Below are 18,863 nucleotides of genomic sequence, written 5' to 3' on the forward strand. Positions count from 1 at the left end.
GTTCTTTTGCAATGAGAACACAACAACTATATTTTTAACACAGTTTCAAAGGGTGTTGCAATAGCCACAAAAATGTATTAGAGGGGAAAGAAGGGCAAAGATGTACTTAAAGATACTGGGAACACTTGCCCCCACTATGAGATTGGCAAGGTAGTCTCATTCAGTATTACCCAGCTTCAGATCTCGATTTCATTATGTGAAACTGGCACACTTTTGAACTTGACTCTTACAAACAAGGCAGTGAATATTTTATATTTGTTGCTCTGAGAATTTTTTGTTTGTTTGTTTTCTGTGTCCCACTAACAGTGTTACATTTATTGTAGGATAGAATGAAGCAGAACTTGCATATGAAATACGGAAATCATATAAATACATTAAAAGGCATATATATTTAATTTGTTTAGGGCTGCTTATATGTAGCTTTTATTATATTTGAGCCTTAATATTCAGTACAGCATGTAGGGCATTATTATCACAGCCAGTATTTTCATGAATGCAGTAAATTCTAAAAGATCATCAAAACATCTGCTCTTCATTTCTTAACACTTTGTGTTATGGACTTGCATGTCACTGTCTGGTGGTAAAAGCCTCAGTTCTTTTGTTTTGCCAACTAACCTTCTGTCCTTCCTTCCAAATATGAATTAGGCTTTTTGAGATTATTGATTTACTTCTTTTCCTTCTAAGTCTTTCTATTCTGTTTTCTTGGGTTTGAGCCTTATTATCACGGGAGAGTTCATATAATTTATTTAGTCCTTTCATCTCAGTTTCACTTTGCAGATCCATATTTATGGCTGCTCTTACAACTCTCCACATCCCTGCACATTGCTCTCTTTTAGCACCTTTTTTCTTTATCTTAAAGCTACCAAAATGTTTCATTTTAATGTGAGAGCTGAAACCAATACAAATTTTTGTGTTTTCTTCATGTGTATTCTTGTATCCCACTCCCAACAACTTTCTTACTATTACTATTACAGAAGTTTGTTTCACATTAAAATAGAAAATTCCAATACCATTTTTGATATCAAAAGTCTCTTTTGTTGTTAACTCTTTTAAGAACTTACAGGCAAGTACAGATTATTCTCGTATATATGTGCTTCTTATTTTCCTTTGGTTCAGTAGGAACTGGACTAATTACCAACACATGTTTTCATGCCTTGCCATGAATTTCAAGTAAATTCAGTAGTGTACATACTGTTGTTCTGAATAATGATATTGTTGCATTTTTACCATTAACAAACCTTTGTTATTATGTCTGCCATGTAAAGCCTTTTCCGATGTCTTTTCTATCTGATCTGCCTTGTCACTTCAGATGGTTCTTAATGTTGTCTGATCTCATTCTTCCAGGCAGCATTTACTTTGACTTCTAGGTGCTGCAGTTAGTTATTTAATATCATATGTTCTTCACATTATAGCTTTTTGCAGTTGCTTTTACATTTAGTATTTTAGGAACTTCACTCTGTTGTGTTAATCTTGGTTTGAGTTTGCTAGATGTCCAAGTTAAGATCTTTCGTGCTTCAGTTTTAATGAGCAATCTTTGTAATGCTTAAGCTGAAGAACTCCTTACCTTAAAAACACTAATATGTAAGATTTATATCCTCTGGTCATTTCCTGTAATTTAGCTTTAGAAAGAAGATTGTTTTCACGGACTCATCACCACTGACTAAACAATAGCCATGTTACTAAAACTTTTCTGGCTTGGAAAATATGGGTTTTATTATCTTCATAAGTGCTTCTTGTCTTTTTTTGTGCACCATTCCAAACTATGGGAAAGTCTCTCATAAGCTCTTGATTTAAGTCTTCTTAAAGCAGAGGATCTCATTCCTCATGTAAATAATTTGTGGTTGGAATAAGAGCTTGATTGATGTTTATGTTTTGGAAATTTTAACAATTAGCTGGCAATCTGGTCATTTATGTCATTGAATTCCATTTTTGGAAAGTCATGTGTACCAAAAAATCAGTTCCACATCCCTCTGTCTTTTTTCTTTCTTTTCTTTTTTTTTTTTCCTTCCCCCAGAACTAAGAGCTATAGACTTATGTTAAATCAAGGTTATGCTCCCCTTGCACTGGATGGTACCTTAAATAACAGACAGGAAGACTCAATACAAAGTAAAGACATGAATGCAACAAACCCCTCGTTTTGCCACGTTTGGAGCCTGGTTGGGTCTTTTCCTGCAGGTATTCCTTGAAGAGCACATAAGAGTGGGGGTTTTTTGCCTTTATTTTTCTTGAGCCTTCAAACAATATTTTCTGCTGTTGCCTGCATCCCCCTACCTGAACTGCCACTGTGCCTGTAAGTCTAAAAGCCTTTAAATGGTGAAAACTGTACACAAAGCTATTTGTCATCTCCAGAATCACTCAAGCCAAGCCATACTGAGAATTTTCCCATTTTTGGTATCAGCTCTGAAATCCTCTATCAAGTTCATTAAACCAATATAAATAGCTGTTTTGCCACATCTACACACGTGCACACACACACACACACATATACACATACAGTCTTATTATTTTATGCTTGAGAGGTGTGAAATTCTGCTGACAAAAATCTATTTTAAATTGTTGTCCCGTACTTCAGTGACAAACAGAAGAGGTGGGTAAATCCACTCAGCTGCCTGTCATATGGGGAAGATGTACTCCCAGTCAGTGTCTGCAGATTCTCATTCTAGAAACCACATCTGTGAAACAGTGCACAGCCCCTGTCGTATCCACCTTTGTTAGCTGCCTGCAATATTATCATCTTTTAAAAGCATTGAAGTTTATGTGGGCTGCTCTATGTGAACAGTACTCTATGGATACATGTAGTGGTGTAAGAAATTATTTGCAAAACCTGATGTTTCAGCCTTTTTCTTAAAAATACTGCCTTTTGACCAAGTTAGTGAATAAAAGCTTGTAAGATACAAAAACAAACACATTTAGTCAAAATTAGTATTCAAAGAATGGCAGGTATAATCTTGTTATATTTCAAGCTCAGACATCAAACAGCTATTTGATTTCTAGCAACATCTATAAACATTAAAACCTGTCTGTAATGTAAGAAATCAAGTTATTTTGTTTAGGCAATTGAATTCTGACACACTGGCAATAGTAATCATGGCAGTGAACTTAGTTTTATGTGTTTGGCTGGGTTTTTTTTTCATTTTATCCTCTATTATTTTGAATAATAGTTAATCAGTTTTTAAATTGTATTTGAAAGGAGCAGTTTCAATTTCAGCTGCTGAGGATCTGTATGCTAAATTTCAGTCCAAAGTGAATTTTCTTTTTGTATCGTCAGATCTTAGGTCTTTGAAGTCCCTGTGGAAGGAATCTTGCTGATTTTGGAACTCTTAGACTCAGGCCTAAAGGTTAAACCTTAAAAAAAAAAAAAGAAGAAGGGAAAAGAGCTGTCAAAATGTGGTTGAAATATGTGGGTGAATTATGAGCTTCAGCTCCAGTGAGGTTGTTTGGCAGCATGTATTTAGGGGCTTAACCTAAAGTTAAAGGTTGTGTTTTTCCAACTCTTGCAGCTACAGTTGCTAACGTGGGCTCAGATATAGTAAGTCATAGTTCTGAACTTAGAGAAACACCCCTTTGCTTTTCTGTGGACAACATATTTGATCACTGCAATGACATCTTGACTTTTATCTGCACTCATCAGTACTCATTATTTTTCACTGAGCAGAAGTGCCAAACCTGTACTGTTGCCCTCTTTCTTTTTCCTTTTCATGAATACAATGGAAAGGACAAAGCATGTCACTCCCTCAGTTTGACTCGCAAAGCCTCCCTTAAAAGTGTGGCTACTGTCATACAGAGTTGACTCAAAACACTGTAAAATAAAAGTAAAATGAACATCTTAACTTGGCTTAAGATGAGACATTCAAGTTATAAGCATTGATCTGGTCTATGTGACATTCATGAGCTGCAGCCATGGCATCCGTTCCGTTTTGAGGAGAGAAAAACTTCACTTGATTTCTTTGTCTGAGCTATAATTAAAGAGAAAAGGTATTTTTATCTAAGCCTTGTTCTCAACAAGTCAGCATTGCTTATGATGCTCTTTCTTTTTCCCTCTTCACCCCCTCCTCCTGCAGAATCTCATCGGGAATTCCTTCACAGGCCTGCGTCTGGATATGTGCCAGAGGAGATCTGGAAGAAAGCTGGTAAGAACTGTTTAAAAACACCAGCTTAGTTGTCTGGCAGCTGTGTGCAGCTGTTAATGCACTGATGTGAGGAATTGGGAGGCGGGGGAAGGGCTTACTAGTAACAAGAAGAAATTGTGTTTAATAATCTTAAACTGGAACTGATCAGGACATTAAATAATTTTATAATAGAAGCATCTGCTGCTATAGTTAGGGGAATAGCTTCCCTAGACTTCCCAGTACTTCCAACGTGGACCCTTATTTTCAGGGCTTCTAATGGTTTCAGGCTGAAACTTGATATGTTAAAAGTTGGTCTGTTAGCAATTTAAAAAAAAGGAGGTTAGTGTGGGTGGCTTTTTTTAAGCTTCAGAGTTCTTACCTAGTTAAGGTAAGAATTCCCATAGGAGGGGAAAAAACCCAAGTACACCTGTTAAAAAAAAGACTTAAACTATGCAAAGTAACCATTCTTAATTTAAAAAAGATTTTGTGCCTGTCAGCCCCCAGTGAAGCCTGTGCTCATAAACCTGCAGAGTGTGCAATGAAGTCAGCAAGTTCACATCTCTGCAGCTGCTCTGGCTGTTTGCAGGGCACTGACAGCATCTGCCTGTGCCTGGAAAGCACCCTGGGCAGACGTTGTGGTTGTGCAAAGTTTTCTTAACACTGAAACTCTGCCTGAGCACAGGAGTTTCCTGGCGAGGATCCCACTCTGGTGCTGGAGCTAAACCTTTGCTCTTTTGACACTGACATCAGAGCTTCCTTGTTTTCAGAGGGGCCAGGAGGCAGCTCTTGAACTCCATCGAGATAGCTGAGGAGCTATTTATACACCCAAACACACCCCCCTGCCTTTGAACACCTGTATAACCATGAAGTCTGCAGCAGCTGTCTGAGCAGCAGTTAATGATTTAATGGCAAATATGCAGCAGTGTTGATGCTTTCTGATCAAATCTCCTGTAATGCTTGCTGTTTTCCAGTATATTTTAAACTAGATATACACAGCATACATGTAAAAGTGCTATGCTGTTATCTTGTTACATCAGACAAGAAGTTGTGTTTGGTGTGTAATGTGGGTTTATTGTGTAAAGTCCGCATTTGTCAATATGTTAATGCTTTTAGAACTATTGCATTTTCTGTGAAAAATACTAAAACAGTGTACATGTTCTTGATTTTGTCAAAGGAAAGTGTAGCCTTTGTAACTCAGTGCCCAGGAATATTTTCATATTTCCATATTTATGTTAACATTTTAAAGGAAAAAAATGCAATCCCAGGAAATCTCCCTTAGAAGAGCATTAATCTGTTGAGTTTCAAAAACTTCAGTACTCTTGCAAAATCTAGGGTTTGATGTCATTTGGCATCAGGTTATTTATGACTCATGGATTCAATACAGTAAAAGCGAAAAGTTTCTTCGTAATTAACACAAGTTAGTTGAAGCTTTTGGCTTGAGTTATGAAATTGGATGTGCATTCACACTGCATGTATTCACAAATGGTAGTGTACAGGACCTGTGATGTCATCTTGTGAACATTTATATCATCAGTTCCTTTGAAACAAAGTATTTCCTTTGGTCCCATTTCTAGTCTCCTATTTTCAGGCTGATGTGGGTTTGAATCAAGTGATCATGCATGTGAATTGGAGAATAAAAGAAATGTCACTCTGCAGGATGCATATCTGTACCTGCTACTAAGTCTAGTCAAACATCAGAGAGCATACTGCTTTCATAAATCATTAGGAGGCTGGTCTGAAACCGGAGGTATCCACATTTTCATGATGAAGACAGTAAAGGTGCAATTCAGCTATGTGAGAATAGGCCTCTGATGCCATATGAGATGCTCTATAGTTTCCTGGTTGGGCAGCAACTCCCGGTCAAGAAGACTACAAATCCCTCACAGGTTAATTTTTGTGGTTCCGTGTGGATCTCTTCGTGTGTCAAACATCTGTAAAGACCAATGTGCAGAAAGCTGAATCAAGTATGAAATTCTGTTTGGAATGCTGAATCCATTACACTGAAAGAATGTGGCATAAAAACAGTTAATAAGTGAACTCAAAAGAATGTGGAGAAGGGATTCACTTTAAACTTTTGGAGTTTGGTAGATTCCAGTGTAATTCTTGAAATATAGCAAGTTAGGCATGTGCTTTTGTAATTGCTGAAGCAAGGACATATTATGCAGAATCTCATGAGTTAAAGCCATATAAGCCCCCTTCAGCTTCATACAGCAGTAGAAAGCAGTCATCAGTGCTCTGATTTACCTCATTGAATTATGGATATGGGGATGAAGAGTCTAAGACAAGTTCTTGGTGTTCTTCAGTTATCAAGAGGGAGAGAGGCAGGTAATGAGGATCAGTCAGATCACAGGTTGGATGATTTGCTCTCAGGGAGTACATACTTCCCTTTATTAAATACAGAGAAGGTCGCAGGCCCATTGTGGGCTGCTGCAATAGCTTCTTCTGTGTCATGTAGAAACTGTCTTCCAGCTATCCCTGTCACTTAGCCAGGCCCAATCCATGACAGTCCAGCTGAAAGCTCTGGAGTTACAGAAGAGGAATGAAATCACCATCCTGTGTCTTACAATGGCAATAAGGGTCCTGCCCATGTACAGCGTAGTCCTGAGACAGATGATGCAGTATGGGGTACGATGCTGAGGTAACCTTTGGTCACCAACTGCCGATGGCCACTCTTGCCAGGGTCAGTCTGAGAATGAGATGATCCAAAATGTTATGGTGGCACAGGCGTGCACATCTGCCCACCAACTTTCTTTTCTCATCATGTGGACAGATGTGCCGATGATGTGAGGGAGATGACCAGGAGCTGTCTGGTGAATCATCATTTTGGGTGAAAGATAAGTGCCTCTCTTAAGTCTGGTCCAAGGACTTCAGACCATGCTGAGTAATGCCTGTTCCACACAAGCTGTTTGCATACTGGAGCTTCTCTCGTGTGTTAATGCTGCTCAAAGGGAAGGAAGATTTCAGTTGCATCCCTAAGATGACAGTGAATTTGTGCCAAGAATGCTTAGCAATGCTGGGAAGGCAGAGGATGCAGGTACATGCATCTTAGATACTTGGTTTTAAAATCTTCCAGATTTCTGCTTTCTGACACTGGAATCTAATAATTTTTCCTTTCTCTGGAAGTGCAGGGAAAGGAAGGATGCTGGTATCATTCTTGGTCTTCAAAGCTCAGCATTGTCAAGGCAAATAAAAATTTCATTCTCCATCACCCATATCACAAACATATCTTAAACTATGAAGCTTGCATTCTATAAAATGTCAGTAGTATTTAGTTTGAGAAGATGTGAAGAAAATCAATGATGCGAAATTTTGTCTGGTTATTTAGGTGTTCGTGAGTTTGTAATACACTGAAATAATGATGTGTATTGTGACCTGACATATTTTAACTTACCTATTTTCACATGTAGTATAGCACAAAACAAATTCTGTCATCAAAGTTAGTGGAAATATTAAAATCCAATCCATAGTTTAAGCTAGTCAAAAAGTATCAGTTGGTCATATGGCCTCATAAGCACTTTCAGGCATCTTCATGCTCTTAGAAGCAGTGCAAAAAACTTACACAATATAGAAGATATAATTTTCAATTTCTATATTTGGACTGAAAAGAAGTAGATTACCTGGGATGAAAAACTACAATTAGAAGTCCATGTAAAAATGTTGGAGCATTTTGCTTCTGTTTAATATAAGAAACTGGCATTTCTAACCACTGCAAACATCTAACTGTTAAACGGAATTTATATAATGTAACAAAAGTGCATCATGTCACACAAGGATCATTTCTACTCATAGCAAGTATCAGCAAGAATACAGATTTTCTTAAAGAAATCCACTTTGTCAGTAACTGCAGTTCACAGACACGAAACGCCTGTATTTAAGTTGCTTCATTTTTCTGAAAATGGTAATAAAATTGCATCTGTACGTTTGCCTGTGTATATTTCTTTTCTCGTGATCAGTGAATGGTTACAGTTGGTAATAAATATTCAAGCACCTTGCAAATGTCCTACCAATTCCCTTTGCTGATCTGTGTGTGCCTGTGGGACTAGAATAGGAATGCATAATTTAAATATAAATTGCTTGATTTGCATATACAATTAGACTAGCTGTAGCTTTGATCGTAAGCAAAAATTATTGTCCTGTATTGCCACTTAGATAGAATTTTAATTCACCTTGAATATTCAAAGTAAATTAAGCCTTGGCTGTATGGTTGAAGGGTATGATTTTTTTTCCTCTCCTGAGGCTCTTCCCTAAACAACATTTATGGTAGGGTAATATAAGGGCATATTTTCAGCCTCATAAAAATAAAGGCATAAGTTTTATCTCTAAATCCCTCCCCACCCCCTTGAAAACTTCTATGTTTTGGTTGAAACATCTCTTGCAGATACGCACACATGCAACATGCACACATGCTCCTCAAGAGAGCTCTTCTTTGATTTTAGTTCCATTTTAGTCAGTTCATGGCTTAAAGTTGTCTTTATTGTAATTTGCTTAATAACTGAAAATGGAGACTTCATGTAGACATTAGTTTTTAAATAACACGCACAGAGATCTCAGATGTAACTCAGGAGTGTGACTGAGTGTATCTAAGAGTTATGTTTGCATGTGCATGGGCTGAATACATGGACTAAAACTCAAACACATCACACTTAGATTTTAATCTACAGTAAAACATTTTTAATAGAAATCTGTGGCTTTAATTAAACAGAACATTTAATTAAGGTGGGTTTTAAGTGCATGAAACAATTAAGTGCAAACACTTGAATGAAACATGTCATAATTTGTTTTAATAGAGTGTTAATTGGTACTAGGTTTGCCAAGTTAATAATTACCGCTTATTAAATTTTCAATTAATCATTGTCATTTTGCTTTGAATAAAGATGAAAATTAGATAAACTAATTCAGGGGGAGGATGGTTTCCTTGTTAATTAGAGTAGTTAATTAAAAAAAAAAAAGAAATTACTTGTTTTAGTTGTCAATTAAAAGACTGTTCATTAGTAAAATCTTTGCACTTCTGCATCAAAAGCTAAATAACTAATTTGAGACAATCCATGTTTTCTGGAATAAAAGATATGACACTTGTATATACCAAAGAAAGGACACATACTACCATAGTTGTTTTAGGTTTGAGTTTAATGAAGCGAGGTGTCCCAGCTCAGTGTTATTTGTGCTCCAAAGTCTTGCTGGGCAGGGTGTGCTCAAGAGGTTCGAAGAGCCAGGAAGTCAAATATAAACATGGATTTGAAGGACAGATCAAGAAGTCAAATGAATGCTCATAAACAAATTTTTATTTTTTCCACATAAAACGGTATGTCCAAGAAAAGATATTAGACCAGTGATTTAAAAATTTTAAGTAAATTCTTGGGGTTTTTTTATGTTCATGTATTTATTTGTTAACATATGGGAAAAAAATTGTTAAAGACCATAAATCCTGTCTTAACTTCCCCGAGCTTAAAAAATACATTTTTAAAAAAAGTCCTTAATATGTCTTAAATAATAATTATTGTCAAGTATACACATATACACTAATTTTTCAGTGTTTAAAAAGATTGCAAATGAAATGGACCAGAGATCTGAAAGGATTCTACCTAAAGAAGTACTGACTGAGAATCAAAATAGCAAGAATCATTACTAGTGGTAGAGACTTTGATGATGGGGGAGAAGCACTTCAGTGCTTCTTGAGGATCCCTGAGGAAGCAGGTTCCTCTGTGTGCTGCTCAGAATGGAGACTGTCATTGTAGTTGGAGTAATCTGGGTGTAAGCATGGCGGTGGGGACGCCTGTCCCGTCGCGGCCCCACGAAGCCGCGCGCAGGCGTGCCGCGCTGACGCGGGTTTCTCCTGCCTTGCAGAGGAGGCTGTCAATGAGGTGAAGCGCCAGGCGATGGCCGAGCTGCAGAAGGCGGTGTCGGAGGCCGAGCGGAAGGCGCACGACATGATCACTTCGGAGAGGGCCAAGATGGAGCGCACGGTTGCCGAAGCCAAGCGCCAGGCGGCAGAGGACGCCCTGGCCGTCATCAATCAGCAGGAGGATTCAAGTGAGGTAAGGGCCTTGCTGGGCAAGCATCACCTGTGGCTGCACACCATGGGTGTGTCTGAGCTGGCTTTAATCTGTGTGACACACGGCGTCAGTGCCCGCTGTTGACTCTTTGCACAGCTGTTTCGGATGTGTATTTCACCGTACGCCGAGTTCCACATCCTCTTGGCTATGTTGTAATCTGAGCCCAAAATAGCTAGTGAGCTTGAGCTCTGTTCTCACCTTTTAACTGTTGCTCAGGGTTACATATTATGTTCTGATTTGACTTTGCAGTAGCATCATTTTAAAGCTCTTCAAACTGTCATACTGAATAGATGAAAAGATGCTCGGTGGAAAGCATTTGACACTGAAATCTAATTTAAAGAAATTATTCGTGAAAGAGATTGTAGAGCAAGGTGGCTAAAAACTTGTCTGGGGAAAGTGTTGGATGTAGAAGTGATTAGCAAAAGATGATGGTTCCGTAGAACAGAATGTGAATGTAAATTTGCAAGTGTTTCCTTATTTTGAATGTATTGCTTTGGCTGCAGAGAATATTTCAGAATTGAGGAGTGGGCAAAGAGCATTTGGTAGGAGAAAAAACAGACTGAGAGATCAAACAGTGAAACAAGAATAAGTATGTTACATCTTGATGTACTTTCAGACCTGAGAGTAGAAACATTGAATTGGTATGATACAGGACATCTGACACGAGGACTATGTGGAAGCTGGGAGTGAAAGAGCAGTGTGTGTTTGACCAGTGCTGCCTCAGTCTAGATAGCAATTAAATTTTATGCTTTTTTTAAAAAAAAAGAGTCCCAAGTTAAAACTGCCCTTAAAAACAGACATGACAAGGAAATTTTGTCAGTTAAAAGTTATTTCTACATGATCTCCATTTCTCAAGACTGCTGAAATGAAAGAGCATTGGCTTCATGAAGTATTTATTGTTTATGTACTGACATCTTGACTGCAGTAAACCCACAATTTTAAATAACTTCTAAACAGCAGGGAGTTGGGGAAAAGAGGAGGTGACAGTCCCTGTTACATGGGGACATACATTTGTGTATTCTCATGTCTAAACACTTGGCGTGGGCTGGATGGGCAGTGCTGTAGAAGAGTCACTTAAGTTCAGAGATGCAGATGAGCTACCTGCAGCATGCTGAGAACACTGGCAGAAATCAGCAGCACATAAGTCAGTGGCATGCTGCAGTATGCATCTGTAATTTGAGGGAGCATAAGTTTTTAATTCATATCAGGCTTCTCTGGAGATGAAAGAGTATTGTGGGATCACTGAATGCCCAGAGTTTTTCCTTAATATGTAGCAGATGAATAACAAGGAGACAAAAGGAATTGATTTCCAGCCTCTGAAAATTTCTCAGGAAGAAAGGGACTAGGGGAAGTATATGTATCCTTTAGGTACTAACTGTTCCACTGTAGATTAAATGAGACATAAATTCAATTTATTGGCCTTTTATATCTGAGACATTCAAGGGTATTTTCCTGCATTGCTCGTAGAAAGGCCATCTTTCTGACACAGCATCATTAAAGAGCTGTCATTTTGTGTGTATATATATACAAGAGACTCCTATTGTGAAAACCAAAATTCCAAAGGTAAATCACACAGAATCACACAGAATCACTAGATTGGAAGAGTCTTCCACGATCATTGAGTCCAACCCAGCCCTAACACCTCAACTAAACCATGGCACCAAATGCCACATCCACTCTTTTTTTAAACACAACCAGGGATGGCGACTCCACCACCTCCCGGGGCAGACCATTCCAGTACTTTATCACCCTTTCTGTAAAAACTTTTTCCTAATATCCAACCTATATTTCCCTAAAATACCTTTGGAGAAAACAGCAAATTAAATCAACTTAGTGAACTGATATAGCGTGAGCAGGACAGAGGAAGTACTTAGGTGCCAGTACATACAGTCCACTTTTCCACAAGCAAATGTGTATCCAAAGGAATGTGTAGAGAGTTTGTGTGCTATGATTAACTTCTGAGCAGTTAAAGCTCTGGAAAAAGCCATGTAACAATATCTTTACTTCTTCTGCAGCAGAAGTAATTATAAGATTTTTCACTTCTTGGGAACAGAACTTTTTGGGCAAACAATTCTTTTAATTACATTCTAAGGAAATGTGGCTGATAGGGTTATAGGTGTTCTCAGGCCTGTGTGTCCTCAGGGAGGTTACAAGCCTCCCGGACCTAGAAATGAGATCTAGTGTCCTGATCCTGCAACTTTCACCCCTGTGGTCATCAGGGTGGCTGTTTTGAGGCACAAGTTTTAGTAAGCCATCAGAGAGAAATCAAGTTTGACAGTTTGTGTTTACTGTGATAAACACAATTGATTAACTGTGAAGGGAGATGATGGCAATACTTGTTTGAATTAGATGTATCTATCTTCTAATGATGACAAACTCCAAACACTTAGGGCAATGCTTCTCACAGTTACCTGTTAACTCAGGTTGGTTTGGTTTCCTTTTTGGGTGACTTCTGTAAGAATGGACTGGACTTTTCCATCGTCTTTGGGGACAGGAGATCAGTTTGCCAGTGTTTGAAAAGTGTTTCTTCAGAGACGAGATTGTATTTTTCAGGTTTGAGGAATAAAACTCCACATTTGTTTTGATATTATCTCTTGGATCTCTCTGTGGACATTGCTCCTCATTTGTCTAGGTTGGAAGTCTACATAAACTTTTCTCTGTTTACAGCTTTCAGCAGAACACTTACAGCAATACAGATTCTTGTGCACTTAAGGCACCGGAGTAAAATTTCTAGAGCTAGAATATTTCCAGTTTCAAATCTGAGATTGTTACAGTGCAGCCTGTGAAGTCTTGCAGGTCGAGGGGGAACATGAACTGTCTCTCCTCAATCCTTATCCTTGCTGGGACATTGATCCAATGTGTGCAAGAAAGCTCACCATAGGCTGCTGTATAACCTCCATGCAGTTCCTGACAAACAGTATTTCTCTCATAGGTGTCATTATTTCTTTTGGCTGTTGAAACTATGAATGGAGATGAGAATTTGATGCCAGATTTGTAATATATCAGATACAATTTTCAACTGATATGGCCACTCCCTGTCTATTGACAAAGTTTCTCCTTTCATTTGTTGTTCAGTAAAATGTAGCCTGGACTTATGTGGGGCTTCTTGAAGCTGTTCTGGTGTGAGAATTTTGTGGTATGATTTTTATTGCACTCTGCTCCAGTTCTCAAAGTCATAAATAGTACCAATACTTTTGTGAATATTATAATGCAGCCTCCTAATCCAAGACCTTTCAGAGATCTCCCAAATAGAAGTAGATCAGATTTTTGATATTTTTTGTTGGTGTTGCTGATTTCTTTTTTGGGTTGGGGTTTTTTTCTGGTTTTGTTTGGTTTTCCTGGTGTTCTGCTTTGCTTTATCTTTAACCCAGAAAAAGTAGGATCTCTGAGTGCAAGATTGTCTTCAAGAAAAAAAGTGAAGTTGGGCATATTAAAATGACCAGATCAAAATTCCAAAATTAAGGGAGCATAAGACAGTAAGAAGACTAATAGGGGAGGTGTAATATTCAGAAGCAGCTTGACTTTTAAGAAGTGGTCTGCAAGATTTTGAGAATGACCATGTTCTATAGCATAGGTAGAATTTCTGACTCTGATTTGATCCTTAGTTTAACTGTTGTTCTTTACTTATCTTAGAGTTGTTCGACTGGGTTTAATTCACACTCCCACTGCTTCAGTGTCTGTGAATTTATTTTCTAAAGATTTTCATAGTTTCTTCACATAAGACCTTGCAACTGACCAGCTAATGTCCATGCTTTTCTGTGATTGAAATTGGTTGAGTACCAGCTAACTGAGCAGACTGCTGCTGGAAAGCAAAAGGCCTACCTGTCAGCATGGCTGTTCTAAGCCACAAATTATTTCTTTACCAGTTCCTTACAGTTGCTTGACAAAGGATGACCCATTCATCAGTAGTTGATTTGGCTAAGTACGGAAACATGTGTGAGCAGCCTACTCTGTAATGACTGCTGTGCTTGCTTTGGCTGCAATGTGCTGCTTTGCAAATCAATTTTAATAGTGAGGGTGAACAGTTTAGCAAAGAGACTGACTGCCCAGATTGTAAGGGGGGTGGGATCATCAAAACATCTGTCTTTCTGGTTTGGTATAAAATGCCACTGAAAAATCTGACACCCAGTGTTCTCCCTCAGTTTTGAGTAGATTGGGGGCTGGGGACAGGGAAGGAACACAAATGTTTCAGTTCTCTCTACTTAAAGCAGATGCTGACATCTGCTCAGATAAAACAAGTATGTAACTCGTCCAACACTGCTTTTAGGAGATGTGTAATGTTAGGGCTTGTTTATATTGCAGCAGTTCATGTTGTATGTGAATATCACACCTGACATTTTGAAGACAGCTGGGTTCAATCTCTGCTGACCGATCCATTGAGACCAGAACTGTGCCAACAAACCTGACTCTGAGCATCAGATGGTGTGATTCAGGCAAGCCTAGTTTTCAGACTGGTATTAAGTTTAATACCTATGTCAGCTAATGTTTAATTTTTTTGGCAGATCGTCTCTTGGAAAGTAGCACATCATCCCCTGCAGTGGTTGGTAGTACAGAGGCACCAGAGCCATGTGTTCTGCACAGAATGAGTCCAGATGTGATGTGAGCATTGGCACTGCCCCAGATTGCTGAGCTAAGCCTGGCTCACCAGCTTGCACAGCTCTTCTGTTTGCAGGATTTAGCTACTCTCACTGACTTGCAGGAAAGTTCATGTATTTCACTCAATAAACAGCGGCTTGGGCAAGCCTGGAGTATTCAGTGATAGGTGTAACTTTACTAGAAACATCTAAAAGTTTGAATGTCATTTTGACAGTGTGGGAATTTCCAAAGTACCAATATATTTCCCTTTCTAATGAGTCTTGAATAATATTTTCATAAACAACTTTGCTGGATTTTTACCCTGCTGTATTCTGCAGTTCATACAGTTCTCATTTATGCCCCTGTGGTTTCAGTGATTTCTAGATGTTCCTTTTCTTGTGGCTAGCAATGGTAGAGTTTTGAATGTCATGGGCATTGCAGAAATGGGAAAAATCTAGGTTCTTCAAATCAGCATGCTTCTTTTCATGGTAAATTGGGGAAATCCGGAATTCCTCAAGGATGACAGAACAAAGGGGTTTTGTTTTGTTTTTATTTAAGCAAACTCTATACTAAGTCTCAGTTGGAGTGTCAGAGGAAAGCAAATACTCAATTCTGGTTGAATATTTCAGAGATGAAAGCAACAGGATGGGCAGAATTACTGACAAGTATATGTTTTGGTACTGGAGACCACAGAAAGGGAGACATTTTGTTTATAAGAATTTTCATGAGGGCAAAAAGGAGTGTTTGAAGATGGAAGCTTAAGTGCATGAGAATTGAGAGTTTGACCTCAGATAAGGCTCTGACCTAGGACTGATGTTCCTTGTCAATTGAAAGAGGAGGATGAAATATGATCTGTAGCATAAATTTGGAGTGAGATTCCCATCTGGTGTAATTTAGCTCAATTTCATTGACTTAATCCATGTGCAAGGTAGTGAACTTAAATTGAATTATGTTGTCTGAGAATCTAGCTTTTTGTATACCCTCACTGTTTCACAGGCAGATCAACACAGAGTTAAACTGCAATCCAGTCCTTCTCCTAGTTTTAGCTATGTCTGGAACTGTATAGAGCAAGAGCTGGAAGTGCAGTGTAGTAGATCACTGCCTAAAGACAGAATATATAGACCAGCAGAGGCTTTGAGATATTGGCTTCTCCCTTTTCCAATCCATGATCAACTCTAGCTGTACAATTCCCTCTGCTTTTCCTGTGCTTTAATGATGGGGATTCTCCAACATCTCTAGGCAATTTGCTCCTGTTCTTAACAGAATTTTGATCCCTTTACTTTCGCTAATCCATGTAGAAATGGATGTAGACATTCACTGTAGTTTGGGTGCTACTGCCCCTTTTAGGCTACCATCTCACGTTTAAGAGTCTTGAGTTCATTCAGTCTCTTCTCACAGCCTGTGTTTGTCTGATTTCTGATTAATCTGGCTGCCTTTCTTCAGGTTCTTTCAGTCTTGTCTTGCTTGATTTTCTGTATTTGAAGTGCATCATCTCAACCTTGATAGGGCTCACAGCTGGATCTTGCCAGTGATAGGAGATAGTTTTAAATCAAGTGTAAGGCAGTGGGTAGTTGTGGTCATATGCCCTTGTGTGAAGATTGCCATCTCGTCACCAACATGACACTGTGGCCATCTGTTGTCCAAGGTGCTGTGCACACACCTCAGTGAGGGTGCTCCATTTTGCTGGTACTTGCTAGAGCATCCCAGGAGGGAAGACGCCCCAAGTATGTTCATTCCCGTAGTGAGATCAAGCTTTGTCTGTGACAGCTGGATCTGCTAGAAATACTCGAGCAGCAGGGCCATACAAGCACAGCCCAGGCTATTAGCTGGCATCTCAAGTCTGGCTTTTCTTTGGTAAAATTTGGGGCTATCAGCCAGCACTGTGAACAGAAAGCATTTGTTTCCAAAGCTCGTGGTGTCCGAGCCTGATCTTTGCTGCTCTTTTTCACTACTTGCACATGGGAAGGAGTGATGAATGGTCACAATGGTGAGGGCTGTGTGGGACAGGGAGTTCTGCACGTCAAATCCAGCTGCTGTGTCAGTACAAGCTCCCTGTGATGTGTGTGCTTGTTTATGTTAATTTGCGCTGTAGTAATTTTTAAATGCAGTAAGTTACTGCATAAATGTGAGCTGTAAAATTTATTTTGAAATTCTTGTATTTTATGTGGTTTTATTCCCACAATTACACTAAAGCTGTAATGACCTGTTAAATTAGAAATAATATGTCCAATGAACAAAATCACATACCAAACAATGTAGGACACATTAAGTAATCACGTAAGGAGGCAGCTTAGTACTTCACCACTTCATTAAAATCTTGCACCTACGTATCACTTTTCATGTTCTGTACAATCTGATAGTTAACTGCTGTCTATTTTAATAAGAAAGTTGAACCAATACTGTTAGAATTAAACTACCATTTCCTGACATCAATACAGATCATCTGGTAAGGTACTGAAACACTCTGTAGTGGCTCTGGTCACATCTGAAGTCAGATCTCTATATGCTCTTCAAAAAGGGAAGCAAAGTGAAGATTCTTTGGATGCTGGCCTACATTAACTAAGCAGATACTTCAATAAGTTTGATACCCTCATAGTAATTCCTATGCAACTGAAGCATGAACTTCAATGCTGCAAACAGATCTGCACAGGGGAAGAATTCCTGCACCTGGGCATTTGCTGGCTGGCTTCAGCATTATTCCACCTGGAGGGAAGGTGTCTTTTCAAGAAAGTCTGCATGGGGATATTTGTACACATGCATTTGTTTTCAGATGAGGGAATAAAGAAAAATACAGGCCAAATCCAAGGCTGGCAATTTAGTTGGAAGCAAATAGCTAGGAGTTCAGCAGGCATGGCAATATGTGGAAACCGTGCAAGTACAACTGGAGCAGAAGTACACCATCTTTACTGATCACAACACAAGTAAGCATGAAGCTGTTAAAATGAAATTTTATTAGTATGAAAGAAATAAAGAAGTATTGTAATATAGAATGTATACTAAAGAATATAAAAGAAATAAAATATAGATACATGTAAACTACAAAATAAAAATATGAATAAAATAGATAATAAAATATAATAAATAAATATTACAATAAGAAAATATTAGTATACCAAAAGAAGGAGAATTCAGATATATCACATTTAGTTATCTTTCTGGTTAGCAGAATGAAATGCTAATACAAAATGCCAGTGCAAAAATGTCAGGTCATTTTGTTGTATTCATAAATATGTCTAGGTATGAACATGTACAGTGGTCTAAATTACTTACAGTTATTTTTCATTGTGGAGATAAAAGATTGTTTAAAGAAAAGGTGTCTGCAAATAGTATAGATATTCATTTCCAAAGGTGGATTTACCTCTCTGGCACTGGACAAAATGTGAGCAAATGAACCTGAAACAATGACTACTGAATCAAAACCATGTGATGCCTGGTTCAGACAAGGAGTGTGAATTCCTGACATTTAACTACCAGAAACATCTGTTTCTGTGTGTTGGTAATTCCACCTTTTTTTTTTCTTTAAGTGTTTTTAAAGATGGGAACAATTTTATGAATTAAAACAAAAAAAATTTCCCCAACACATGTATCTGTAATTACCTGGTTTAGTCTGTGTGTTTAATCAGTCTGAACGGAGAATGCCATGTACCTTTGATTTCAATCTCAAAGAATAGTTGGGCACAGGACAGTCACTCTTGCCCCATATTCCAGTATATGCCTATGCAAAAAAAACCACCAAACAAACAAACAAACAAACAAACAAAAACACACACAAAAAAACCCCTCAGGCAACCAACCCTCCAAAACAACAAAAAACAATGAAAAGAGGTAATATGGAATTAACGCAGGAATATTTTCTAAAGCCACTTGATAGTGACTAAGAGTCCAATTTCCTTAAAACGCTGTTTTGGATTCAGGTCTTTGTTTCATTCTGGAATTGGGATTTTTTTTTTTTAAGTAGTTGAGGAATATCACTTAAGGATTGGCTGTGTTCCAGCATCCAGCTGGCAGAGCTATAGAGTGTGTTAAAGTGAATAGCGCACATATTCTGCAGTGGCTTCCCCATCCTGCCAAAGATTTAAACTCCAGCTTAACTGTTCACTGCCAGAAGTGCCACGGAGTCAAATGG

At 38.4% G+C, this 18,863-nt stretch overlaps 1 protein-coding gene across 5 annotated transcripts in view; it reads left to right on the top strand.

Annotated features, from left to right (window-relative positions):
• RUNX1T1 (RUNX1 partner transcriptional co-repressor 1) overlaps window positions 1-18,863 on the top strand; it is a 121,647-nt gene that overhangs the window by 98,203 nt on the left and 4,581 nt on the right. For all 5 annotated transcript variants that reach the window (XM_063391303.1, XM_063391285.1, XM_063391320.1 and 2 more), the window contains 2 exons: window positions 4,062-4,130; window positions 9,954-10,144. In XM_063391303.1, the coding sequence (XP_063247373.1) occupies window positions 4,062-4,130; window positions 9,954-10,144 (260 nt within the window). The remainder of the gene's footprint in view (window positions 1-4,061; window positions 4,131-9,953; window positions 10,145-18,863) is intronic.

This window comes from Prinia subflava, chromosome 1 (assembly GCF_021018805.1).
Source record: "Prinia subflava isolate CZ2003 ecotype Zambia chromosome 1, Cam_Psub_1.2, whole genome shotgun sequence".
NCBI lineage: Eukaryota > Metazoa > Chordata > Aves > Passeriformes > Cisticolidae > Prinia > Prinia subflava.